The sequence below is a fragment of the Saimiri boliviensis genome, chromosome 9 (assembly GCF_048565385.1).
Source record: "Saimiri boliviensis isolate mSaiBol1 chromosome 9, mSaiBol1.pri, whole genome shotgun sequence".
NCBI classification, from domain to species: Eukaryota; Metazoa; Chordata; class Mammalia; order Primates; family Cebidae; genus Saimiri; species Saimiri boliviensis.
This window is the reverse complement of record NC_133457.1, coordinates 113,576,782-113,602,841: the sequence shown is the minus strand read 5'-3', so window position 1 is coordinate 113,602,841 and position 26,060 is coordinate 113,576,782. Positions and strand designations below refer to the sequence as shown.

The window sequence follows — 26,060 nt, the reverse complement described above, 5'->3', positions numbered from 1 at the left end:
AAGACTCCATCTCAAAATAATAATAATAATAATTAATTAATAAATCATGCAAGACCAGACAGCTTCACCAGAATTCACCAGGACTGGGGCTGCAACCCGTCCCTGCCACTGGAAAGTAGCTTTTCCTTCCTGGGAGAAAGTGTGGGAGAGAAACGGAGGGAGCATAGCATAAGAAACGCGGGCTCTGATTGGCTGTGGCTGTCCTGGGGGAGAATCTGGATTCTGGAAGGGATTTTACCTCCCCTCTCTGCTCCCCACGGCACCTCTCAGGACCTTCCACAGCCTCTAGGGTGGCTCCTATATGATCATACTGTATGGATTTTTCTTTTTTTCTTTTCTTTTTTTTTTTTTTTTTTTTTTTTTTACAGTTTTGCTCTCGTCGCCCAGGCTGGAGTGCAATGATACAATCTCAGCTCACCGCAACCTTCACCTCCCGGGTTCAAGCGATTCTCCTGCCTCAGTCTCCCGAGTGGCTGGAATTACAGGCATGCGCTGCAACACCCGGCTAATTTTTGTATTATTATTATTTTATTTTATTTTATTTTATTTTATTTTGAGACTGAGCTTCGCTCTTGTTACCCAGGCTGGAGTGCAATGGCGCGATCTCGGCTCACCGCAACCTCTGTCTTCTGGGTTCAAGCAATTCTCCTGCCTCAGCCTCCCGAGTAGCTGGGACTACAAGCGTGCGCCATCATGCCCAGCTAGTTTTTGTATTTTTAGTAGAGACGGGGTTTCACCATGTTGACCAGGATGGTCTCGATCTCTTGACCTCGTGATCCACCCGCCTCGGCCTCCCAAAGTGCTGTGATTATAGGCGCCCGGCCTAATTTTTGTGTTTGTAGTAGAGACAGGGTTTCACCACGTTGGCCAGGCTGATCATAACCTCAGGTAGTCCACCAGCCTCGGCCTCCCAAAGTGCTGGGATTACAGGCTTGAGCCACCCACCGCGCCAGGCCTGTATGGAATTTCTATGCGCAATTATTGTGTACTTTGTTGTCGGTTAGACCTGGGGTAACTCCCTGCTGCTGTCATTTATCTGCTGAAGTATTAAAGACATCTGGCTGAGCCTTAATTCATTCAACAAGCATTGATTGAGCTCTACCATGTTCCAGTCCCGATCCTGACACGGGGCTCAGCTGTCAGCAAAGCTGTTCTCTGCTCTCAGGAGCTTGCTCTCTGATGGGAGAGACAGGGACTGCAAGCTCATCGCCCACCACAAGCGCTGTGAGGACAAAACAGGGTGATGTCACAGTGACTGGAGGAGGGGGCACCTTTGAGCAGTGTGGTGGTGGGGTGCTCTCTGAGGAGGCAGTACCATCGATGTTTAAGGGTCAAAGAAATGTTGCTCGTCTAGCTCTTGGTCGAGCGCCTGACAGATATTAAGCGCTCAGCACATCTCATAGTGACCCCAGCTGTCCTTTTCACAAGTGTACTGTCCTCTCCATCGGCAGAACGTGAACTGGTGGGGAATGCGGGGCAGGCTCGAGGTTTCCCTGTGCGCACAGCACAGAGTTGGCACACAGCTGATGAACACACGGCCACCGAAACCTCTGCACACAGTAGGACTTGATAAACCAGCCCACGACCCTTTGGCCTCCCTAGAGAGCACTGTACAAAGCGCGAGCCAAACACTCCCTGGCCTCGGCCCCCGTCCTGGGCCGGCGCCCTGCCCTCGCGTTCCTTGTACACAGTGGGCGCTTAACGCTGCGGGCTCAAGAAATGCCCATCTCTGGGCCCAGCTTCGGCCCATTGCATGGGCCCGTGAACCGAGGCCGAGGTGGGCGGTAACACGCTGCGAGCTCCCGCCGGGGCTGGACCCGGCCCGGCCGGGGCGGAGCGGGGCAGGCGTGCACGCGCCTCGGCGCCACGCTCCCGCGCCCAGCTGCGTCCAGCTGTGGCCCAGCCTCCGGCTCGCCGCGGTTGGCTGAGGCTCAGCGGCATCCGATTGGCCAGCGCGGCTCGGGCGCGGGCCCCGATTGGCTGTGACGCGCGGCCGAGCGAGGACCCCACCCGCGTCGCCGCCGCGCCCGGCGCTGGGCGGTCATTGGGCGGCGTGATCTCGCCGCGGTTCCGCGGCCCTGCCGCCGCCGCCAGCAGAGCGCACCGGGCGGGTCGGGCGGGTGGCCATGGCGGGCGCCGAGGACGGGCCGGGCCAGCAGCTGGAGCTGGACGAGGACGACGCGGCCTATTGCCGCTGGGGCGCGCAGCACGCCGGGGCCCGCGAGCTGGCTGCGCTGTACTCGCCAGGTAAGACCTCCGAGCCCCCTCCAGGCCTGCGGTCACCAGCCCGGGCTGCGGACAGCGACCCCAGATCGGAGCCCCAACCTCGGGCCCAGATGCCGAACTCCAGCCCGGGCTTCTAACTTGCAAATAGCGCCCCTGAGTCCGGGGACCCCACCCCAGCGTCCCTTCCAAACCCAAGCCAGAACCTTGGCCCCGGCGGTTCCTGACTGCAAAGAGACTCCCCAGATCAAGAAACTACCCTGAGCTCCCCGGGCGACAAACGGAACTCTCTTCGGACCCGCAGATACGGAATCCTAGCCCCGGGGCATTCTCGATTGCGAAGAGGGCTTCTAGACTTAGAACCCCACCTCCCATCCCCCCAGGACCCATTCCAAGCCCAAAGCGGCCCTTCAGTTATAAGCACTGCCCTCCGGCCCCTAAAAGTGACACCTCATCCCGGGTTTCTCAGATCTGGAATCTACACCCTAGTGTCTCCTCTGTGCCCTAGCCCAGGCCCTCGCTGCAAACAGGGGAATGTCAGCCCCTCTGCCCAGGGAACCCTACCTCAGGGGCTCTCAGCTTCAGAGTGCCCCCCACACCCTTCCCCCAAAACCCCATCCTAGTGATAGCTTCAGTGGCTACAGACGGAGATCCTTTCCCCAACCCTCAGTGGGGAGCATCAGCCCTCACCCATATTCCTGGGTCCCAGGCAGTGAGGGGACTGAACGTCCCCCGTGTAAGCTCTCCTATATATAAGCCCCAACTCCAGTTCTTTTCCCTCTCACGCATCCGTGTATTAGCACCTTCCTTAGGACTTGGGACTGGAACCCCCATATTCCCCGTACCGGATCATAAGTTGGAGTTCACGTCTCCCTCAGGCCACGGTTTCTCCTTGGCTTCTTCCTGCTTTGCTCACTGTATATGCTTCAGCAAGCACTCCCCACCCCCATCTTCTCTGACTCCTCTGTGAGCCCTGGCTTTATTGTTTGGCCTCAGGAGGGCCCTGTATCCCCAGGGGTTAAGGAAGTGCCTTTGAGAGCTCCAGATTCAGGTGACTGGGAGGCCCCTCTGCCTGGGTGTCACCATCGATTCAAGCTTTGTTTGTCAAACATTCTGGCATCCTTCCTTTTGCTGTGGGGCAGCCACCAAGCAGCACACACAGCCCTTGCCTGGGGTGGGCCTGGGGTCACTAGCACCTTAGCCTCCTGCCCTCACTGGCTTGGGTTGCATGCTGTCCCTTCCTTAAGAGGCAGCATGACCATGGGCCATTTGTGTTTCCTCACTGGGTCCTAGACCACTCTCTGTATGTGATTCTTCAGGCCTGGTCCGTACCACCATGGTTTCTTCAGGCCTATACCCAAGACACCCAGCCTGTGGACTTAAAACCTCCTCCTCTCCTGGGGGTAGGCCAGGGTGACCATCCTGACTCTGTGACTCAGCTGTGTGACCTGGTCCAAGCCACTTTCCGTCTCTGTTTCCCCTTGGTTTTCTTGCAAATTGAAGTTTACCTGTCCCTTCGTGTCAGGAAGTGGAAGTGAGATGACCCGCTGGTGCAGCGCCTGGCATTCAGTAGGCACTCCCTGTTGTTAATGCAGTCATCTGACCTTTGCTGTGGGGGATCTGCCTCACCTCTCTGGTCCTCAAACTTCCCACCGGGGAATTGAGGGTAAGGATGCAAGGGTCTCCCTCTTCAGTGGCCAGCTCTGCCTGCTCCTGTGAACCCCACCTACTTTCAGGTAGCCCAAATCATTCCCAGGCATTCCCAGCCTCCCCAGGGACTGCCGTCTCCCCACTCCACCACGGCCCATTGCGTATCTGTCCATTTCTGGTTTCCCCAGGTACCCTTCACTCTCTGAAGAACAGCCATGCCTGAATCAGAGTCTGCAGACAGCCTGATGCCCCAAATCTGCAGTCAGAGTCCTTTATCTCTTCCAGACCTGGAGGTGGAAGAGGCAACTTGCCAAACTAGTTTCTCCAAATTTCTTTTCACTGGGCTCTCTGCTTCTGTCCCCTCACTGTGTGATCTTGGGGAAGTACTTGACCCCCCTGGGCCTGAGAAAATGAGAGACCAGGTTCAATGTTTATTGAACACCTATGTTCTAGGCTCTGGGGGCAGAGTGGTGAACAAGACAGAAAAAAATGGAGCTGGTCAGGTGCGGTGGCTCACTACTATAATCCCAGCACTTCGGGAGGCCAAGGCAGGCGGATCACTTTAGGTCAGGAGTTCGAGACCAGCCTGGGCAAAACCCCAACTCTACTAAAAATACAGAAATTAGCTGGATGTGGTGGCAGATGCCCGTAATCCCAGCTACTTGTGAGGCTGAGGCAGGAGACTCACTTGAACCTAGGAGATAGAGTTTGCAGTGAGCCGAGACCACACCACAGCACTCCAGCCTGGATGACAGGGAGAGAGACTCTGTCTCAAAAAAAAAAGAAAAAGCAAAAAAACGGAGCTGGCAGTTTAGTAGAGAGCCAGGCAATAAACTCAGCAGATAACGATCTCACATGCCCAGTGGTGGCAAGCGCCATGGAACAAATGTGTAGCTGGAGAGGGGGACCTGAAATGTCGGGGAAGGGCTGACATTTTAGAGCGGGGGCAGTGAAGGCCTTCCTTAGCAGGTGATATTGACACGGAGGCCTGAAGGGAGGAAGGCAGGAGGGAGGGGGCTCCGAAGATACTTGAGGAAGGGTTGGTCCAGACCAGGGAAAGAGCAAATGCAAAGGCCCTGAGTCGGGAACCTGCTGGGTGCGTTTAGGGAACTTGGAGGACACGTGTAGGCTGGTGGGAAGAGTGGGAGAAGTTCCTGGGTTCTAGGAGCGGAATGTTGGAGATTACTGGGGCCGGAGGTGGTTTGGCACTGTGACAGCTGACAGCCATAGTCATGGCAATCAACACAGCAAGAGTTTGACTGGGCCCTCGCTGTGCTGGGCCTTTTCCTCCCCTGCTCCCAGTGCATCCTGTCTACAACTGTGAGAGCCGTACCCTGATATTAACCCCATCCACAGAGGAGGAGGCTGCAACCCTCCCAACCCCCACCCCATACATGCTCTTCCTAAAGCTCGCCCTGATCGGGGCTAGGCCTGCATCTGCCCTTGCCTGATGGGAAGGCCGGCAGGACGGGGACTGAACCGATTTGGTTTGTTTGAGGTGCTTGGCCCCTCATGAGCACCCAGCGCACCTTTGCCGGAACATTTCCCGAGGCTTAGAAAATGGGAGGGGCTGCCTGAGGTCACAGGGCAGGGCAGCAGCAGGGCTCGGCCCGGAACCCTAGACACGGGGATGGGGCGGAGTGGGGGTGTACTAGGTTTTATGTTGTTTCACCTCACTATCGAAGTCAGCCAGCTGGGGGAGAGTGTGCAGGAGTCCGTGGGGGCAGGTATTCAGGCCATCAGAACAGCGTGTGTGCAGGGCAGGAGGCAGAGAATGGGCCTACTGTGTATAGGGAGCTGTGAGTCGTTGAAACAGAGCGGCATGGGGTGGAGGGAATGGTGACAGGTGTAGCAGGGAAGCGGCCTCTGCCTGATTCCACAGGCCCCAGGTGTCTGGCCCAGCAGTTGAGACCTGGTACAGAGCCACGAAGGGTTCTGTTCTGGGCTTGAGTTTCACAGCAGCAGCCCACCTCATGCCAGATGCTAGGGTTTGTGACAGGCCTGGCCAGCTTGGCAGGCCAGAGGGTGAGGCAGGTATCCAGCTTCCCAGGAGGTCCCAGCTGAAAGGCCATGTGTGTGCCACTTCTCAGGTGCCCCAGGCTTCAAGGGTGGAGCCTGGGGGTCCTTGATCCACCTGTCCCCCACCCAGGCCAACTGGGGGTGCCCCCTGCCCTGGGGATTACAGAGGGTCTTGGCACAGTGGGAGGGAATGGTGGAGGGTGTCAGGAGCGCTGGGCGAGAGTCCTGGCCTGTACTCCCGAAGCTGAGCCTAGGGGTTCAGTCCCCCAAACGGGCCTTCTGGCTGTTTTTTGTTCCTTTCGTCTCTGTTTCTCATCTTTGTTGCTTTTGTTGTTGTTGTTGTTTTCGAGACATGGTTTTGTTCTGTTACCCAGGCTAAAGTGCAGTGGAGCAGTTATAGCTCATTGCAGCCTGAAACTTGTGAGTTCAAGTGATCCTCCTGCCTCGGCCTCCCAAAGTACTGAGATTACAGGTGTGAGCCACCATGCCCAGCAAATTTTTATTTTTGTTTTTGTAGAGACAAGGTCTGGTTATGTTGCCCAGGCTGGTCTCCCAACTCCTGGCCTCAAAGGATCCTCCTACCTTTGCCTCCTAAAGTTCTGGGATTACAGACATGAGCTGCGGTGCTCAGCCTGTTTCTCATCTTCACATGACTCTGATTCCTTATTTGTCTCTCATCTCTTTTTTTTTTTTTTTTTTTGAGACGGAGTTTCGCTCTTGTTACCCAGGCTGGAGTGCAATGGCACGATCTTGGCTCACCGCAACGTCCGCCTCCTGAGTTCAAGCAACTCTCTTTGCCTCAGCCTCCTGAGTAGCTGGGATTACAGGCACGTGCCACCATGCCCAGCTAATTTTTTGTATTTTTAGTAGAGACGGGGTTTCACCATGTTGACCAGGATGGTGTCGATCTCTCGACCTCGTGATCCACCCGCCTCGGCCTCCCAAAGTGCTGGGATTACAGGCTTGAGCCACCGCGCCCGGCTGGTCTCGAACTCTTGACCTCATGATCCGCCCACCTCAACCTCCCAAAGTGCTGGGATTGCAGGCATGAGCCACCTCGCCCGGCCGTTGTATATGTATTTTTTATGGATCAGAATTAAGGTATTGGGTCTGCGGAAGGATCCAGCTTTCCAGAGGCCAATGGGAGATGGAGTTCAGATGGAAAAATACTCAGATTTGGAGGGCTTTTCTCCATGGTGTGGGGAGAGAGCTGGATCGTCTTTGGTTTCAGGACACCCCAAACGTCCAGGCTAACGTGTCTCATTTATGAGTCTGGGATCCAAACCCAGCTCTGAACCTCAGTTTCCTTGTCTATGAGATCACTCAGTTCCTTCCTTGAGGGGCTGAGACTTGAATGAGAGACTGTGCCTCGCGCTCAAAAACTCAGATGACTGCAGGGGCCCAGCCAGGGCCGCCACCAAATCAGGCCACCCAGTGTGAGACCACAGGGAGGGGAGAGGACGAGGGTGAACCTGGAGCTCGTACCCCATCGGATGGGGGTCGCCACGACTGTTCAGGCCTAGGTAGCCTGTGTTCTTGAGTGAAGCAGGAAATCAGGAGTTTTATCTGACTTTTAAATGTAGCTCACTTTTTAAAACTGAAGGCAAAACGTGCCAGAGGAGGCCAGTTTGCAACCACTCCGATATGGGCCACACCCCAGCACATGACAGGCCTCAGGGGCTGTCGGCCGTGGTTAGGGTAGCTGTTAGTTGATTGTATTGCAGTCAGCTCTGCCCACTTCCTGCCCCTGCGTGCTGTGGGGCAGGCGTGCTGATGGAGAGGGCTCACCTGTTCTTTCCTTCTCGCTCTCCCGTGTCCTCCCACCCCACTCGCTCAGGGCTTTCTGCTTCTGAGCCCTGAGCCTTGGCTACAAACAGGAACCAGAAGGGGGAAGGCCTTGTGGGGCCTGATCATGGTGATCCCCAGGCTGGGGCAGCTGCTGGGGCAGTGGGGGTGCTGCATACCCGAGGGAAACAGCCGTTGCCTGAGAATTGGGAAACGGGGAGATCTAGGCCTCTGACCTCTGACCTCTGCTCTGTGACCTCTGTTGAGTTCCTTGTCCTTCCTGGGCTTCAATGTCCTTTTCTGTACAAAAAGGGCCAAGGGGATGTGACCCTGGTGTGTCCCCTCTCCTTTCTAAGCCTTGGTCTTTTCATGGGCCAGGGGAGGATAGCTGTCCTGGTTCCGGTTCAGGATAGGTCAGGAGCAGCTTGCTGCTCTCCCCAAGAGCAAGGCCCTCTCCCTCCCTGAGCCTTAGTTTCCCTGTCAGGACAAATGGGAGCCAGTACTTCTTTCCAAGGTGTGTAGATGAGCAGCACCCAGAGACAAAGCCTTGGAGTCGTCTGGACAAGGCCGTCTCCCTCCCTGAGCATCAGTTTCCCTATCAGGACAAATGGGGAGCCCAATACTACCTTCCCAAGGTGTGTCAGTGAGCAGTACCCAGAGGTAAAGCCTTGGAGCTGTCCTTTAGGATTGTGGTTGGGAATTTGTTCATTCTGCAAGCATTTATGGAGGCAGAGCCCTGGTGAGTGAGCCACCCATGGTTTCTGGGCCTCCCGACTTCACATTTAGGAAGGGGAAGACAAACATAGACAAGGCCACAGGCGTGAGCAATGGGCCTCATGTTGAGGGAGCGTAGAGTCAGAGGAGGCATCGTGGATGGCTTCCTGGGGATGGAGGTTTCCAAGGTGAGATCTACAGGAGCAGTGTCAGGTGTACAGGGAGTGACGGAAGCAGCATGCACAAACCTAGAAAGAAGCAAGGATGGGCCAGGTGTGGTGACTCATGCCTTTAATCCCAGCACTTTGGGAGGCCAAGGCTGGCAGATCACCTGAGGTCAGGAGTTCAAGACCAGCCTGACCAACATGGAGAAACCCTGTCTCTACTAAAAAAAAATACAAAAATTAGCCAGGCCTGGTGGCACATGCCTGTAATCCCAACTACTCGGGAGGCTGAGGCAGGAGGATCGCTTGAACCCGGGGGGGCGGAGGTTGTGGTGAGCCAAGATCGTGCCATTGCACTCCAGCCTGGGCAACAAGAGTGAAACTCCATCTCAAAAAAAAAAAGAAAAAGAGAGGACAGGAGCAGGAGGAGCCCTTCTTACCTGCTCTGGCCCTGACCCCTTCACAGGGACCTGTCTGACCCCCTGACCCAGAATGTCGTCAAGGTGACAGGGTGATGGGGAATAGAGGGAGGGATGAGGGGCAGCAGGAACAGGATGGAGCAGGGTGAGAGCAGGGTCTTAGGAGGCATACCCGCTGGCCGTGAAATTCTGGTCTGTGCTGACTAGTTGGGGTGGCTTTGGGCTACTTCTTCGACCACGCTGTCAGTTTTCTCATCCGCAAACGGGCATCACTTCAGCAGGCACCCAGCAAGTACTAACTGCTCAGTATTTTCAACACTCATGATAAGATTATTGTCATTAAAGGTCTTCTGTGCCTTTTGTAGTAGCTGCCTAGGGCATACCCTAGTCACATGGTCACCCACATGGTGTTTTTTTCTTTCTTTCTTTCTTTTTCTTTTTTTTTTTTTTTTTTTTTTTTTTTTTTTTTGAGATGGAGTCTCTTTCTGTTGCCTAGGCTGGAGTGCAATGGTGCGATCTTGGCTCACGGTGACCTCTGCCGATCTTGGCTCACTGCGACCTCTGCCTTCCGGTTTCAAGTGATTCTCCTGTCTCAACCTCCCAAGAAGCTGGGACTACAGGTGTGCACCACCATGCTCGGCTAATTTTTTGTATTTTTAGTAGAGACGGAGTTTCACTGTGTTAGCCAGGATGGTCTCGATCTCCTGACCTCGTGATCCACCTGCCTCAGCCTCCCAAAGTCCTGGGATTACAGGCATGAGCCACTGTGCCTGGCCTTTATTTCCTTTACTTTTTTTTTTTTTTTTTTTTTGAGAAGGAGTTTTGCTCTTGTCTGTCACCCAGGCTGGAGTGCAGTGGCGCCATCTTGTCTCACTGCAATATCCACCTCCCAGGTTCAAGCGATTCTCCTGCCTCAGCCTCCCAAGTAGCTGGATTACAGGTACCTGCCACCACACCTGGCTAGTGTCAAACTCCTGATGACTTCAGGTGATCCACCCAACTCGGCCTCCCTAAATGCTGGGATTACGTGTGGGAGCCACCGTGCTCAGCCTTATTTCATTTAATTTTTTAAAATTTTTGTTTTGTTTTAATAAAGACAGGATCTTGCTTTGTTTCCCAGGCTGGCCGTGAACTCCTGGGCTCAAGCAGTCCTCCTGCCTCAGTTTCCCAAAGTGCTTAGATTACAGGGGTGAACCACTGGGCCTAACCCCTTTTATTTTATTTTTACTTTAGTTTTTGTTTTTTGAGATGGAGTTTCACTCTGCCGCCCAGGTGGTGCCATCTTGGCTCACTGCAACCTCCGCCTCCTGGATTCAAGCAATTCTGCTGTCTCAGCCTCCTGAATAGCTGGGATTACAGGCACCTGCCACCACACCAGCCTAATTTTTGTTGTTGTTGTTGTTGTTTGGGTGTTTTTTAGTAGAGATGATGTTTCACCATGTTGGCCAGGCTGGTCTCGAACTCCTGGTCTCAAGTGGTCCTCCTGCCTCGGCCTCCCAAAGTGCTGGGATTACAGATGTGTGAGCCACCATGCACAGCCCCCTTTTATTTATTTTAATTTATAATTAAAAGAAAAAAATACGATATGCTAGTACTTTAAAAGGGAATAAGGGAAAAGCCAGTCTTAACTATATAGATTTTTTTTAACATAAATGGCTGCTGTTTGGCACTTTGCTTTTTGCATTTACCAAGATGTCCTGGACCCCTCTCCACGTCCCCTTATAGATAACTGCCCAGGCGTGTTCCCAGCTTCGGATAACGTGGACCGAATTCATTTGGCCAGTCCCCAGGCAATGGCCACTTAGGTTATTTACCAAGTTTTGACACCACAAACAAAGCTGCAGCTTGTGAGTTCACATGCCTTTGAAAAGTATATGGCTAGCTGGGCGCGGTGGCTCACGCCTAGAATCCCAGCACTCTGGAAGGCCGAGGTGAGCAAATCACCTGACGTCGGGAGTTTAAGACCAGCCTGACCAACATGGAGAAACCCCGTCTCTACAAATGTACATAATTAGCTGGGCATGGTGGCGCGTGCCTGTAATCCCGCTACTCGGGAGGCTGAGGCAAGAGAATTGCTTGAACCTGGAGGCAAAGGTTGCTGTCAGCCTAGATCATGCCATGGTACTCTAGCCTGGGCAACAAGAGCAAAACTCCATCTCAAAAACAATAATAAATAAATAAAATGAAAAAAAAAAAAAAAACTGTGGCAATACTTAAACAGATTTCACACCCAAAGCCTGACTTCCGGCTGCTCTTAGGAATCAGCAGCTCTGGCTCCCTGGCTCACACATCAGCCAGATCGTGGCCATCCTTTCAGAAGCCCCACCATCCCCAGAGCCCTGTTTGTCCATGAATTCCTGACTCATTGTCTGGAGCCTGCTTCAGGGAGGCTAGGCAGGGTGTGAGCCACCAGGATTAAAGATTGTTTGTAGCTTCTACCTCCAAATAATTACCTACGAAAGGGGACAGGTGAAACCACAAAGATTCTAGTTTAAAAAAAGAAAAGAAGCTCATTAAAGTTCCCTTAGGCGTCTCCCGAGAGAGCCCAGAGGGGCCCAGGAGACCAGAGTTCTGGTCCTGTCTGTCAAAGAATTGATCTATCAAAGAATTTGGCCCCTCTCTGAAGGGCCCTATTCTTGGTTTAATGCATCCAGCCCCAACTATTTGACCTTGGGCAGGGCCTCAGTGACATCATCTGTGAAATAGGTACAGTCCGTAAGCTCAGCTTGGGGTTGGCACTGTAGACGCATTGAATGCAGTTGTAAAGCGCCTGTAGGGCCCTGCTCTGCCTGGCTTTGACCCTCCACCTGTTCCCTGTCGCCTCTACTCCTTGCAGGCAAGCGCTTCCAGGAGTGGTGCTGCGTGGTCCTGTGCTTCAGCCTCATCGCCCACAACCTGGTCCACCTCCTGCTGCTGGCGCGCTGGGAGCACACGCCCCTCGTCATACTGGGTGTCGGTGAGTGCCCGAGGCACTGCTGCCTGCCTCAACTTCCCATGCATGTGTCTGCCTGCATGGATGTGTGTGATCGTGTCCAGTGTGTGCCTTGAGTACCCCGCCTCCCTCTCTCGGTCGGCGGCACCTCCCTGCGGCCTGTCCATTGGGCCCCAAACCTGAACATGATCCTCAGTTCTTCTCTTCCTCTTACGTTCCACATCCAAACCATCAGCAAACGCTGTTCGCTCTACTTCAGACTGCACGAGGAGTCCAGCCATTGCCCCGTATCCTCATGGGCCCCACGCTGGTCCAGCCACCAGCCCCTCCCGCCTGGGCTGTTGGAGGAGCCTCCTTCCTGGTCCCCCTGCCTTCCCCTTGGGCCTGTGCTGTGCAGTCTCCACTCAGCTAGTGGGAGCCTGCCAGAGCCCCAGGCAGATCATGCCACTCCCCGACTCTCATCTGCGGACACCTGCAGCTGTATAGAACAGCCAGTCCTCAGTGTACCTGCCCCAGTGTCCTCTCTCCACCCTCATGCTGGGTCACCCTGCACCTGCCACACTGGCCTCCTGGCTGTGCCTCCACCACCTCCTCTTGGATGCATTCCTACTTCAGGGCTTTTGCATGTGCAGAAGTTCTCTATGCCTAGAACTCTTCCGAGCAGACACCTACATGGTTCACTCCAGGTCTCTGCTGAGAGGTCACCTCCTCAGGGAAGCCCTCCCTGATTGCCCTACAAAAAATAGCAGCCCTGGCCGGGGGCGGTGGCTCATGACTGTAATCTCAGCACTTTGGGAGGGAGATCACTTGCTCTGGGCAACAGAGCAAGACTCCTGTCTCAAAATAGCAGCCCTGTCACACACTATCCCCTTTTCTGTTGTTACACTGTATCCACGGTGTCTTTATTTGTTTACCATCTATCTCTCCCAACTAAATTCACTGCTGCATCCCTAGCTCCAAGCCCCAGGCCTGGCACACAGCCGGCGCTCAGTGGTGTTTGAATCAGTGAGTGAGTGAATGAGGGAGCTGCTGTTTATTAGGACCTCCTGGCTGTTTTTTCATTGGTCACTCCTTAGGCTAAGGTTGTCATCATTTTCCAGATGAGGAAACTGAGGCTCAGAGAAGGGACCAGCCCAGAGTCACACTTTAAGCTAGAGTACAACATAGTTTTTAGTATGCCGCCTCCACTCCCAGGCCCTGGATGACTCAGTTTCCTTCCTCTCCATGCACCACCCGTCACCTCCGCATCCCAGGCTTCCAGACTGAAGCGGGTGGCTGTGCCCTCGGTCCTGCCTGGCCCTCCCTAAGGGTTCAACTCCCACAATCTCATTAAAAGCATTCTGGCCGCCTAAGCCAATAGTGTTCAGGCCAGCTAATTGAGCCATCTGGGTCTGGTGGGGTTGGCATATGCTGGGGGCGGGAGTCGTACCAGTTGGAGGGGAGTGAAATTAACCTGTCCCTTGCTGAGAAGCCTGGCCTGCAGGAGCCAGCCCGTCCCCTGCCCCCAGGGATGGGAGGGACTTGTACCACCGGCCTTTCTGCCTCAAGCCCCGAATTCAAGGGCAGGAGTATAGACAGCCTGAGCCTTGGAGCCTCATCTGGGGGTGGTTACGAGCAGGCCTCAGCAGAGCTGGGTTCATGTCCCAGCTCCACCACCTCCTGGCTGTGTGGCCTTGGGCAAGTGTCACTGCACCTCTGAGCCTCATTTTCCACGGTGTAAAATAAGGCTACTGGCAGTACCCGCCTCCTAAGGCTGTTGTGAGGACAAAATGCAGGTGTGCCGAGGTGCTGAGAAAGCCAGTGACTAAGCAGGGGTGGGGAGGGGACGGCACCTGCCAGACCACTGATCCAGCTTGCACCTCAGCCTCGCTGGTCGGTTTAGTGATGGGTGTTTTGTGAGCACCTACACTTTTCACTCTGTGCCACCCCAGTGAGGAGGTCGCCATCAGCATCTGAGAGGCCAAGTAAATCACATAACTGGTCCTCCCCCAGGCAGCAGCAGAGTCAGAGATGGCAAACCTGGGCCTGCCTGGCTCTCTAATGCAGACTTCCCCCCAGGGCCTGTATAGCCTCCAGTTAACGTTGGGAGGCCAGGCTGTTCGCGGCAGCAGGCCCAGCCGGGGCAATGGGTGGGCTGGGTCAGAGACCAGGTATGTGCTCTGCAGGCTAGGAGGGTGGATGTCCCAGCAGGTCACTGTCTCTCTTCCCTGGTTGGGACCTGAGCTTCCAGCCACAGCCCAGGAAATCTCTGGCTTTCGAGGCTGCACAGCGCCAGCTTCCTCATCCCACACCTTTCCCTTTGGGCTGATAAGAGCAGACAATCCCCTGATAGTGGTGTTTGCACAGTCCCTGATCGATTTAAATAGCCGCCTGATTTGTGTGTTAACATGTAGACACTCAGGGCACCGTGCCAGCCTGCAGAGCCTGCCCCCTGCCCCTCACTATCTCCCCAGAGGTTCCGTTGTCCCAGGCAGGCCCCAGGAATCAAGGAAGGCTGAAGCATGTAAAGGTGTCAAGTTAGTAAATACAGACACACGTGATGCAACACTGGCACGCAAGATCGAGCTAAGGGAGCAGGCAGGGAAGGCCTCTCTGAAGAGAGACCTGAAGGAGGTGAGGGAGGGGTTGTGCAGAGATCTGGGGGAGGGGCACAATAGGCACAGGGAAGAGCAAACGCAAAGGCCCCGAGGTTGGCACGTGCCTCGTGTGCTTGGGGAGTAGAGCAAGGCCATTGTGGCTGGAGGAAACTGATCAAAGGAAAATTGTGGCAGCCCAGAGAGGCATTGGAAGCAGATGTTGTGGGGACTTGAGGGCGTCGGTCTGGATGTGGGATCATGAAAAGCCACTGGTGAGTTTCCCACAGGGAGCTGACGTCACTGGATACAGAAGGGAAGATGGCCGGGGGTGGGGACAGCCAGGGAGGAAGTGCCTGCCATGGTCCAGCCATGTGAAGATGGCAGCCCAGACCCGAGGGCAGCCCAGACCTGGGTCTGGGAGGTGGTGATGAGTTGTCAAGTTCTGGATGAGCTGTGAAAGGTGAGCTGCCAGGATGTGCTTCCAGGTTGGCTGTGGTGGCGAGAAAGGGAAGAGTTAGCTTGACTCAAGGTTTTTCTCGTAAGAGATGGACGGGATGAAGCTGTCATTCACAGAGATGGAGAGAGGTTGGCAGGGCAGGCCTGAGGGAGATGCTTGAGATGGCCGCTGGTGAGCTAAGGAGAGATGTCGCGCAGCAAACTGGAAATCCAGGTCTGGAGGCAGGGAGAGGTGGCTGGAAATGGCAATCTAGGGGTCCGACCTGGTGCGGTGTTTCACGCCTGTCATCCAGCACTTTGGGACAGTAAAACCCGGTCTCCACTAAAAGTACAAAAATTAGCTGGGCACAGTGGTGGGTGCCTATAATCCCAGCTACCTGGGAGGCTGAGGCAGGGGAATCACTTGAACCCGGGAGGTGGAGGTTGCAGTGAGCCAAGATCGTGCCACTGTACTCCAGCCTGGGAGACGGAGCAAGACTCCATTTGGGAAAAAAAAAAAAAGAGGCCAGGCTCAGTGGCTCACCCCTGTAATCCCAGCACTTTGGGTGGCTGAGGTGGGCGGATCACCTGATGTCCGGAGTTCGAGACCAGCCTGACCAACATGGAGAGACTCATCTCTACTAAAAATACAAAATTAGCCAGGCATGGTGGCACATGCCTATAATCCCAGCTACTCAGGAGGGATTACACTCCAGCCTGGGCAACAAGAGGGAAACTCCGACTCCAAAAAGAATAAAAAAAGAAATCTGGGGGGTCATCTATGTCGAGGTGGACCTCTTCATCTAGGCTAGCTGAGCACCCCCAGGGGCTGAGTCTCCAGGGTTTCCAGGCTGGGGAGGAGGAAGAGCCAGCAATGGAGGCTGGGATGGCACTGCCAGGGAGACCAGGGAGGTCGAGGGAGAACCAGGGAGGGCTTGCAGGGGCCAAAAGAAGAATGTGTTTCCAGAAGTCTTAGGGGTCAACTGGGAACAGCCACCGAGTGGACCAGCAAGGTAGGCAGTAAAGGAACCTTTGAATTTAGCCACGTGGAGGTCATCAGCCCCCTTGACAAGCACCTCATTGTTATGAATGAGTGGGTGAACAAGTGAAGGCCGTGGGAGCCCTGAGCTTTGGTTCCACGTGGAGGAGGGGCGGAAGAGTGTTTGTGTTGTGAGTCAGCCCTTAAAGAGCAGAGTCTTCCGTGGACCTTGGGAGAGGGTGTTCTGGGCAGAGGGCACAGTGAGTTCACAGGTCGGAGAGGGAGTCAGAGAAGTCAGGAGGCCTCGGGTGGCGGCCCACCCTGTGGGTGGAGGTGGCGTCTGGATCTGACTAAGCTGAAAGGCAGTGAAGACAGGACTGGGACCCAGGACCACAGCCCCTGGACTTGCCCTCAGGGCATTCACTTGTGCCCTCAGTCACGCTTTCCATGTCCATGCGAGGCCTTTGAGGTGGGCAGGGAGGGGTGAGGCAGTCCCAGCTGGGTGACCTCTGGGGAAGTGGAAGCCCCCAGGTGCCCAGAGTCTGCCTCAAGGTCCCCCGTGAGTCAGATTAGCCTGGGGTGAGCCATCTCCCATCCCTCTCCTTGTCTCAGTGTTCTGCAGGGAGGGGTGGTAACCAGGCCAAAGCTGTCCCAGGGGGAGCCGGTTGCCAGCTGCTACCACCCCAGAGCTGGGACAAAGAGCCTTCTGTGTGCCTGTGTGCCGCCCCTGCCCCCATTAAAGCAGCCTCGGACAGCAGCCCGGAGTCACTGCCACCAGCAGAGGCCCCAGGATCACGAAACCAGAGGGAGGGATCCTCAACTCCTAAAATAATTCCTGCCTTCTGTCCAAAGCACTCGCCCCTCCCTGCTGGGCAGCCTGCAGGCACCTGGGCCTGGCCATTGGACAGATGGCAAGACCGAGGCTCAGCAGAGAACTCACTGGAGCTGTGTCCGGGGATGCTTGCTGCATCACAGAACCCACCGGGCTCTTTACCCAGTGGCCCGTTTTATTAACTTCTCGTAGTGAAGGGAGGTAAATGTCCCCATCCTCCATTCCTGGGTGTGAAGGCTCCCTAACCCTAACCCTAAGGCTGCCTCATCCGGAATGACTCTAGCGAGTCTCTGGCTACTCACCAGCAGCTCTGCCTTGCCCCTGCCACCGTGTGACCTTGGCCAGTCCTTACCCTCCTCTGGAAGGTCGGGATGGGGTGGGGCCTGTTACTGTGGACATGAAGTGAGATCATGCACTTTTTGAAAAATAGACTTTATTTTTTAGAGCAAGTTTTCAATTTATAGAAAGACAGGGCTGATAGTACGGAGAGTCCCCATAAGTCTGGGCACGGGCTTCCTTCATTATTCACATCTGAAATCTTACTTTAATGGGGCACATTTGTTACAGTGTGCGCCGGTGTTGATACATTTTCCCGCTGGAGTCCGTAGCTTATTCAGACTGCGTTCATTCTTTCCTAACGTCGTCCTTCTGTCCCTGGATCCCACCCGGGGTACCACGTGGCATTTAGTGGTCATGTCCCTTCAGGCTCCTCTTGTCCGTGAGTTTCCAAGACTTGCCTTCTTTTCAGTGACCTTGACGGTTTTGGGGAGTGCTAGTCGGGTGTGTTGCAGGCCGCCCTCCTGTTGGCAGCTGTCTGATGTTTTTCTCATGATTAGACTGGGTTTATGGGTTATGAGGAAAGTTCAGAAGTAAAGTGCCATCGTCATCACATCCTAGCAAAAGTACAGGCTGTCAACATGACTTATCACTGTGATGACTTTGGTCCCCTGGCTAAGGTAGCAGACGTCAGAGTACTCCACAGTAAAGTTATGCTCGGCCACATGCAGTGGCTGGTGGCCTGTAATCCCAGCACTTTGGGAGGCACTTCAGGATTTGTGGGTGGTCACGAGCTCAGGAGTTCACTGCTCAGTCTGGACAACATAGTGAGACCCTTGTCACTACAGACAATTTTAAAAATTAGCAGAGTGTGGTGGCACATGCCTGTAGTCCCAGCTATTCCGGAGGCTGAGGCCCGGAAGGTCAAGGCTGTGATGGCCCCACCACACTCCAGTCTGGGCCACAGTGGGAGACCCTGTCACAATAAAACAAACAAAAAAAGTTACTCTGCTCCCCTCGACCCACCTTTTCTTTTGAGGTGAAGTCTTCCTCTGTCACCCAGGCTGGAGTGCGGTGACTCGGTCACAACTCACTGCAACCTCAACCTTCCAGGCTCAAGCAGTCCTCCCACATCAGCCTCCAGCTAGGACCACAGGCACCTGCTACCACACCTGGCTAATTTTCTTATTTTATGTACAGACAGGGTTTCGATATGTCAGTGTTGAACTCTGGGACTCAAGCAATCCTCCCACCTTGGCCTCCCAAAGTGCTGAGATTATAGGCATGAGCCACTGTACCCAGCCTTCCTTCCCTTAGTTTTTGTTTTTTTTTTTTTTCTTTTCTGTTTTTTTATGAGACGGCGTCTCGCTCTGTCACCCAGGCTGGAGTGCAGTGGCGCAATCTCGGCTCACTGCAACCTCAACCTCCCGGGTTCAAGGGATTCTCCTGCCTCAGTCTCCCGAATAGCTGGGACTACAGGCACACACCACCATGCCCAGCTAATTTTTGTGTTTTTAGTAGAGACGGAGTTTGACCATGTTGCCCAGGATGGTCTCAATCTCTTGACCTCATGATCCCCCTTCACCTTGGCCTCCCAAAGTGCTGGGATTACAGGTGTGAGCCACTGTGCCCAGCCCCCTCTTTTTTGAGACGGAGTCTCACCCTGTTGCCCAGGCTGGACTGTAATGGCACGATCTTGGCTCACTGCTACCTCTTCCTCCCAGGTTCAAGCAGTTCTCCTGCCTCAGCCTCCCAAGTAGCTGAGATTACAGGCCTGTGTCACCATGGCCCAGCTAATTTTTGTATTTTTAGTAGAAAGGGGATTTCACCATGTAGGCCATCTGGTCTAGAACTCTAGACCTCAAGTGACCTGGCCGCCTCAGCCTCCCAAAGTGCTGGGATTCCAGGTATGAGCCCCCATGCCTGGCCTCCCTCTTCCATCATCCTGTGTTCTGTTTGGACGGCTGCTGTACACAGCCCACACTTAAGGAATGGGAAGCTATGCTCCCAGCAGTGCACTTTGTACCACTTGACAAAGCCCCGGTACACAGTGTTAACCCAAGTACTGTTTTCTCATCTGTATCGTTGTTATTATCCTCAGCTTTCTCATTATCTGTGAGGATTAAGTGTTTAGGATGATTAAGGAGATAAGACGTGGCCTAGGCCAGGCCTTAGTGCCACTCAGCGATTAAAGGAAATAAAACATTTAAGGCATTGGCACGAGGCCTGGTAGTTATAAGTGCTCAATAAATATCAGGTTTGTTTTTTTAAAAAATAGTTGACATCTTAACCCAAAGGAAATGAGGGTGGAAGTCCACATGTAGATTTGTACACCAGCATTCATTGCAGCGTGATTCAAAACAGCCCCAAACTGGAAACGGCCCCAGTGTCCAACCGTGCTAGGTGGATAAATGCATCATTGTACGTCCAGATAGTGGGATGCTCATCAGCCCTAAAAATGAGGAACCGCTACTGACCACACGACTGCATGACCCACACCAGAAGCGTTACACTAGTAACAGAAGCCAGGCTCCAAAGAGCACCTACCATATGAATCCGTTTACATAAAGTTCTAGGCAAAATCAGTCTCTGCTGATGGGAGGCAGCTCTGTGGTTGCAGGGAACAGGGTTGGAAGGGAGCGTAGGGGAACGGGGAGCCTGCTGCAGGGCTAGAAATGTTTTCTGTCGGGGTCAGCACACTATGGCCTGAGGACCAAAAATACTTGTAAACAAGTATTCTGGGAATGCCGTTGATGTCTGCCTTCACACTACAGCTGCAGAGTGGGGGAGTTGCAGTGGAGACTGCCTGGCCTGCCAACCCCAAAATATTTACTGTCTGTCTGTCTGTTTATTTATTTATTTTTAAGATGGAGTCTCAGTCAGTCGCAATAGAGCCTGCAGGGCCTGCAAAGCCCAAAATATTTACTGTCCATTTATTTATTTATTTATGAGATGGAGTCTCCATCCATTGCCCAGGCTGGAGTGCAGTGGCACGAGCTCTGCTCACTGCAGCCTCTGCCTCCCAGGTTCAAGCGATTCTCCTGCCTCAGCCTCCTGAGTAGCTGGGACTACAGGTACGCACCACCATACCCGGCTAATTTTTTTGTGTTTTTAGTAGAGACGGAGTTTTGCCATGTTGGTCAGGCTGGTCTTGAACTCCTGACCTCAGGTGATCCACCCGCCTTGGCCTCCAAAGTGCTTGGATTACAGGCGTGAGCCACGACGCCCGGCCTTAGAATCTCTTTCTTAACCTGGGGGGTGGTGGGTGGTCAGACAGGTGTGTCTATGTATGTAAAGGCTGTGAGCTGTGCGAGGCCTATGGCCTTTACTGTTTGTAGGTTATATTCTGTCCCCATCTCACCAGGAGCCCAGAATGCGGGGAACAAGGAACATGGACTCGGAATCCCTTGCAAGGCCCCACCCCTATGACATCCAGTCGCTTCTCCTCTATCCAGTAGCTATTCCTTTCATGAAGGCAGCATTTTTTAATTAATTTATTTATTTTTGAGACAGAGTTTTGCCCTTGTTGTCCAGGCTGGAGTACAACGACACAATCTCAGCTCACTGTAACCTCCGACTCCCGTGTTCAAGCCATTCTCCTACCTCAGCCTCCTGAGTAGCTGGGATTACAGGTGCCTGCCACCACGCCTGGCTAATGTTCGTATTTTTAGTAGAGACGGGTTTCACCACGTTGGCCAGGCTGGTCTAGAACTTCTGACCTCAGGTGATCCGCCCACCTCAGCCTCCCAAAGTGCTGGGATTATAGGTGTGAGCCACCACGCCTGGCCTAAAGGCAGTATTTAGAGATGTCATTAGTCAGAGCTATGGGGACAGGGCTTTGAGATCCTCAGTTGACCTTGTTAAGCAGGTAAGGATGCTGAGGCCTAGATTAGGCACAGTGTCACACAGCAATATGGTGACTTGATCTAGCTCTGTCATAGCTCTTGGCCACATGGCCTCTTGTCCCTCCTGGTAGACAGAGGCAGTGCATACACGGCATCCCAAAGTATGCAGTAGGAGCGCTAATAATGCCGTGGACCTTCTGCAGTGCAGATAAAGGGCATGAAAGGGTGCTGGTAGACAGGCCCCTTGTCATCGCATAGCTGCCACTTGACTGGGAGGCAGTGGTTCTCTTTGTTCATCCAAGAGGTGGGGATTACAAATGAGGCCATCTCAGGGTAAGACACATGCTATGAAAGAAAGAAAGCAGGGGGACTGGACTTGGTGGTTCATGCCTGTAATCCCAGCACTTTGGGAGGCTGAGATGGGCGGATCACCTGAGGTCAGGAGTTCGAGACCAGCCTGAACAACCTGGAGAAACCCCATCTCTACTAAAAATACAAAAAAATTAGCCGGGCCTGGTGGCAGGCACCTGTAATCCCAGCTACTTGGGAGGCTGAGGCAGGAGAATCACTTGACCCCGGGAAGCGGAGGTTGCAGTGACCTGAGATTGCGCCATTGCCCTTCAGCCTAGGCAACAAGAGTGAAACTCCATCTCAATAATCATAATAAAGCAGGGCGATGTGAGCGAGAGCAGCTGCCTGGGAGGATGACTTCAGCCAGGAGGGTTGGCTGACCTTCACTCTGAGTGAGAAGGCTGAGGAGCCAGCACAGGGGATCTGGAGTGGGGGTGAGTGCTGGGTAGAGGAACAGCAAACGCAGAAGCCCTTCTCAGGCTTACACCTGCCTCGCCTTCTACACCCCCTCCCCTGCCCCGGCCTGGATCCACCCTCCCCATCACCAAGGAGCAGGACTGCCCAGACCAGAGCAGAGCCACTGGGTGCCCAGGCTCTGGGGCCTTGCTGACCCCAGACCCTTTCCCTCAGCCCAGCCACCATGCAGTGACACACTTCAGCCTGTCCTTAAGCATCTGTGTGCTAGGAGCTATAGCTGCCACCTGTGCCCACCTGCCCTCCCATCCTCATCACCAGGAACTTGCAGGTGCTTTCGTGAAACTGTGCTGCCCCAACCTCCACCACCCCTCCCATGCTTGGCATCTGTGATGGACGCCACAGGGCCTCTGAAAGTCTTCGTCAAGCGGCTGCCCCTCACCCCGGGCTCGGGCATCAGGATTGCCCATCTACAGTGACTGGCATGCTTACTTTTGTCCCTTCAACCACAAGGCTCACCCAGGAGGCATCCAGGGGCTTTTCTGCAGTCTCCACAGTGCCCCAAGAGCCTGGTCCCCTGTCACCAAGGGGCTGAGGGCACCAGCAGAACTCAGAACCTCAGACAACGAGTTGACACAGACAAACTGAGTCTGGGGAGGGGCGGGAAAGAAGCCCCAGGAGCCAAGGCTGCACGTGTCGTCACTCACAGCTGCCGTCGTCCCCTGCTGGGAGCTCAGTGTCTGACATGTTTCTGTCCCTAGAGCTTAGCACACAGTAGGTCTTCGTAGATTGTTGCTTAGTTGATTGACTGAATGACAGCAACAGTAATATGTCCTGAGAGCCTACTGTGTGCCAAGCACTGCACTTAGTGCACTACTGAGTTCCGCACAGGTGCCAGGAGCCGGGATACAGCCACAAACAAAAGAGACTAAAGCCCTAGCCATGGTGGAGCCGCCATCCTAGTCAGGGGAGAAAATAAACCAGCAGAAGAGCAGTCAGAGATGCTGAGTGCGTGGAGAACAATATACGTAGGAGGTCAGAAATGCTGGAAGATGAGGTGATTACAATTTTCCATCAGGTGTCCAGGGAGGACATTTGAGTAAGCATCTGAAGGAGGTGAGGGAGTGAGCTGTGATGAAGATGAAGATCTGGGGAAAGTATGTTCCAGGCAGAGAGAACAGCAGATGCAAAGGCCCCGAGTTGCATAAGGGTGTGTGCAAGGGAAGGGGATAAGCCAGTAGACCTGGGCTGCAGGGAAAGAGGAGAGTGACGGGAGGCGGCATGGGGTGGGAGCCTCAGTTTCCATCTCTACAAAGTGGGAATAAAAATGCTACCAACTTGGCCGGGCGCGGTGGCTCAAGCCTGTAATCCCAGCACTTTGGGAGGCCGAGGCAGGTGGATCATGAGGTCAAGAGATCGAGACCATCCTGGTCAACATGGTGAAACCCCGTCTCTACTAAAAATACAAAAAATTAGCTGGGCATGGTGGCGCGTGCCTGTAATCCCAGCTACTCAGGAGGCTGAGGCAGGAGAATTGCCTGAACCCAGGAGGCAGAGGTTGCGGTGAGCCGAGATCGTGCCATTGCACTCCAGCCTGGGTAACAAGAGTGAAACTCTGTCTCAAAAAAAAAAAAAAAAAAAAAATGCTACCAACTTATAAGAAATGGTGAGAATTCATCCAGATCTAGCCTGTAAAGCCCTTGTGCCTGGCATTGAGAAAATGCTCATAAATGTTAGCATCATTCCTTTTTTTTTTTTTTTTGGAGACAGAGTCTTGCCATGTCTGGCAGGCTGGACTACAGTGGCATAATCTTGGCTCACTGGAACCTACGTCTCCCAGGCTCAAGCAGTTCTCCCACCTCAGCCTCACCAGTAGCTGGGATTACAGGCATGTGCCACCATGCCTGGCTAATTCTTGTATTTTTAATAGAGATGGGGTTTCACCATGTTGGCCAGGCTGGTCTCAAACTCCTGACCTCACAATCCCCCCGCCTCAGCCTCCTAAAGTTCTGGGATTACAGTCATGAGCCACCACACCCGGCCGTATCTTTCCCATTTTACAAGATGAAACTGGGCACAGAGAGGCTAAATAACGTGTGCAGTGTCACGGCTAGTGACAGTGTCACAGCTAGTGAGTGACAGAACTGGAATTTGAGTCCAAATCTACTGAACCCTCAAGTGAGTGCATGGTGTTGGAGGGAACCCTAATCTGGTTCCGAACAGATTGAGAACAGAAACAAGGAAAAGGCTGCTGGACACCAAATGATCACATATATTACTGATAAAAGGGCTGGGGTGGGGGTGGAGCAGTGAGGCTTCTATCTGCAGGGAAGGTACTTTTTTTTTTTTTTTTTTTTTTTTTTTGAGACGGAGTTTGGCTTTTGTTACCCGGGCTGGAGTGCAATGGCGCCATCTCAGCTCACCGCAACCTCCGCCTCCTGGGTTCAGACAATTCTCCTGCCTCAGCCTCCTGAGTAGCTGGGATTACAGGTGAGCACCACCATGCCCAGCTAATTTTTTGTATTTTTAGTAGAGACGGGGTTTCACCATGTTGACCAAGATGGTCTCGATCTCTCGACCTCGTGATCCACCCGCCTCGGCCTCCCAAAGTGCTGGGATTAAAGGCGTGAGCCACCGCGCCCGGCCGGAAGGTACTTTCTTTCTAACACCAAACCTAGAAGGCCATTGCTCCAGTTCCAGGCAACACTGGTGCAGAGCAGGCTTCCCTATGTTGGGCAGAGAGAAGGGCACAGCCGGCTCCTAATAGGGAACGATTGGGCTGATGTGAGCATGCCCAGTTTATGCTCTTCAGACTCTCCAAGCAGATGAGTCTTGGCATCTCCCCTGGGGCGCAGCAAGTGACAAGCAGGAGTGTTCTGCCTGAGGCTTCATCTTCAGGGAAGATAACATCCCCAGTAGAGAAGGGATACTTTCCCCTCCTGATAAATGAATGAGCAGACAAATGAGTAAATGAATGAGGGACTGTGATTGGGGGAGGTGCAGGGATGTCCCTTCACTCACCCACTTCTTGTCCACAGTTGCAGGAGCTCTCATTGCTGACTTCTTATCTGGCCTGGTGCACTGGGGTGCTGACACGTGGGGCTCCGTGGAGCTGCCTGTTGTGGGGAAGGTTCGTATGTTGACCCAACCATGTCCTCCAGAAGGAGGTTGGGCTATATGGCCTTGGGTAGTCCCCTTTCCTCTCTAAGATTGTTTCCCTGTCTGAAAGAAGGCACCTGTCCCCCACCCCCATCCTGCAAGACTAGAACAGGAGTCCGTTGGGATTTTGGAAGCAAAAGCATCAGGCTTGGGATGGTCCAAGAGTTTAGATATGTGCCTGCCTCGCCAGAACCCCTGAATTTGGGGGCCACATCTTGCTTTTCCATTGTCTCCCTGCTGCTCCTTGCTTTTTCAGCTGCATTTTATTTTGTATTAGTCGGGTTTTGACAGAAAATCTAAACTGGCTTAGGAAAACAAGGATACTGATTCATGTAACTGAAAATTTCAGGGTTAAAGCCAAATTAAGGTATGGCTGCGTCCAGCAGGGCAGACAGACCACATTCTTCAGGCTTATTCTTCTTCCATCTCTGTCTCTACTTTTACCTAATGAGGTGGCCAGTGTGGCTTCTCACTGCCCAGACACGCATCCTTCCAGCTCCTAGGAAAAGAGAACAGTCCTCCTCCCAGGAAAACAGCATTTCTCCTTTCCCATCGTTTCCACCAACCAAAGTCTCATGGCTCACTCCCATTGGCCCAGATTGGGTCACGTTCTGGGCCCTCAGCCAGTTACTGTGGCTAGAAGAGGGGAGATGCTGTGATTGGCCAGGCCTGGTCACATGTTCTTTCTCAGCCAAGGGGCGCGGTCAGCCCAATCAGAAGCGCTTGGATTAAGGAGGGGAGGCTGTTACCCCAGGAGGTGCACGGCGTCCAAAGGGTCCCCATCTGTTAGTTAGAGGGGCCTCCTCAGCTGCCTTGGGGTAGGGAGGAAGGGCAGATGTCTCCAAGCCCCCTCACAGCACAGGTGGGGAGACTGAGGCCCAGAGGCAGATAGTGCCAACCCACGGTCCCTCCAGGGTCATTTCGCTTATCTCCCCAAAGGCTGGATGAGGTCTGTGTCCAGCAGTGGGTGGGGTGGGAATGTTCAGGCCTCCCGGGTGGAGGGAAGTTAGGAGCAAAGGCGGGAGGCGAGCCCAGGGTGAGTGTGTTTAGGGGTCCATGAGAGCGGCTGACCACTGTGGGGTGACTCCTGGGGCTGTGTTCCCCCCAACCCCAGGCTTTCATCCGCCCCTTCCGGGAGCACCACATTGATCCCACAGCTATCACACGGCACGACTTCATCGAGACCAACGGGGACAACTGCCTGGTGACATTGCTCCCGCTGCTAAACATGGCCTACAAGTTCCGCGCCCGGAGCCCTGGTGAGGCGCCCAGCGAGCAGTGGGCCGG

General features: G+C 53.9%; 1 protein-coding gene across 2 annotated transcripts in view; it reads left to right on the top strand.

Moving 5' to 3' along the window:
- The first annotated feature begins 2,029 nt into the window (after positions 1 to 2,029).
- PEDS1 (plasmanylethanolamine desaturase 1) overlaps positions 2,030 to 26,060 on the top strand; it is a 38,147-nt gene continuing 14,116 nt past the window's right edge. The window contains exons 1-4 of one of the 2 annotated variants that reach the window (XM_039479766.2): positions 2,030 to 2,247; positions 11,811 to 11,930; positions 24,653 to 24,744; positions 25,888 to 26,032. In XM_039479766.2, the coding sequence (XP_039335700.2) occupies positions 2,127 to 2,247; positions 11,811 to 11,930; positions 24,653 to 24,744; positions 25,888 to 26,032 (478 nt within the window). In that variant the 5' untranslated portion in view covers positions 2,030 to 2,126. The remainder of the gene's footprint in view (positions 2,248 to 11,810; positions 11,931 to 24,652; positions 24,745 to 25,887; positions 26,033 to 26,060) is intronic. The other variant, XM_010343250.3, reaches the window with a different exon arrangement.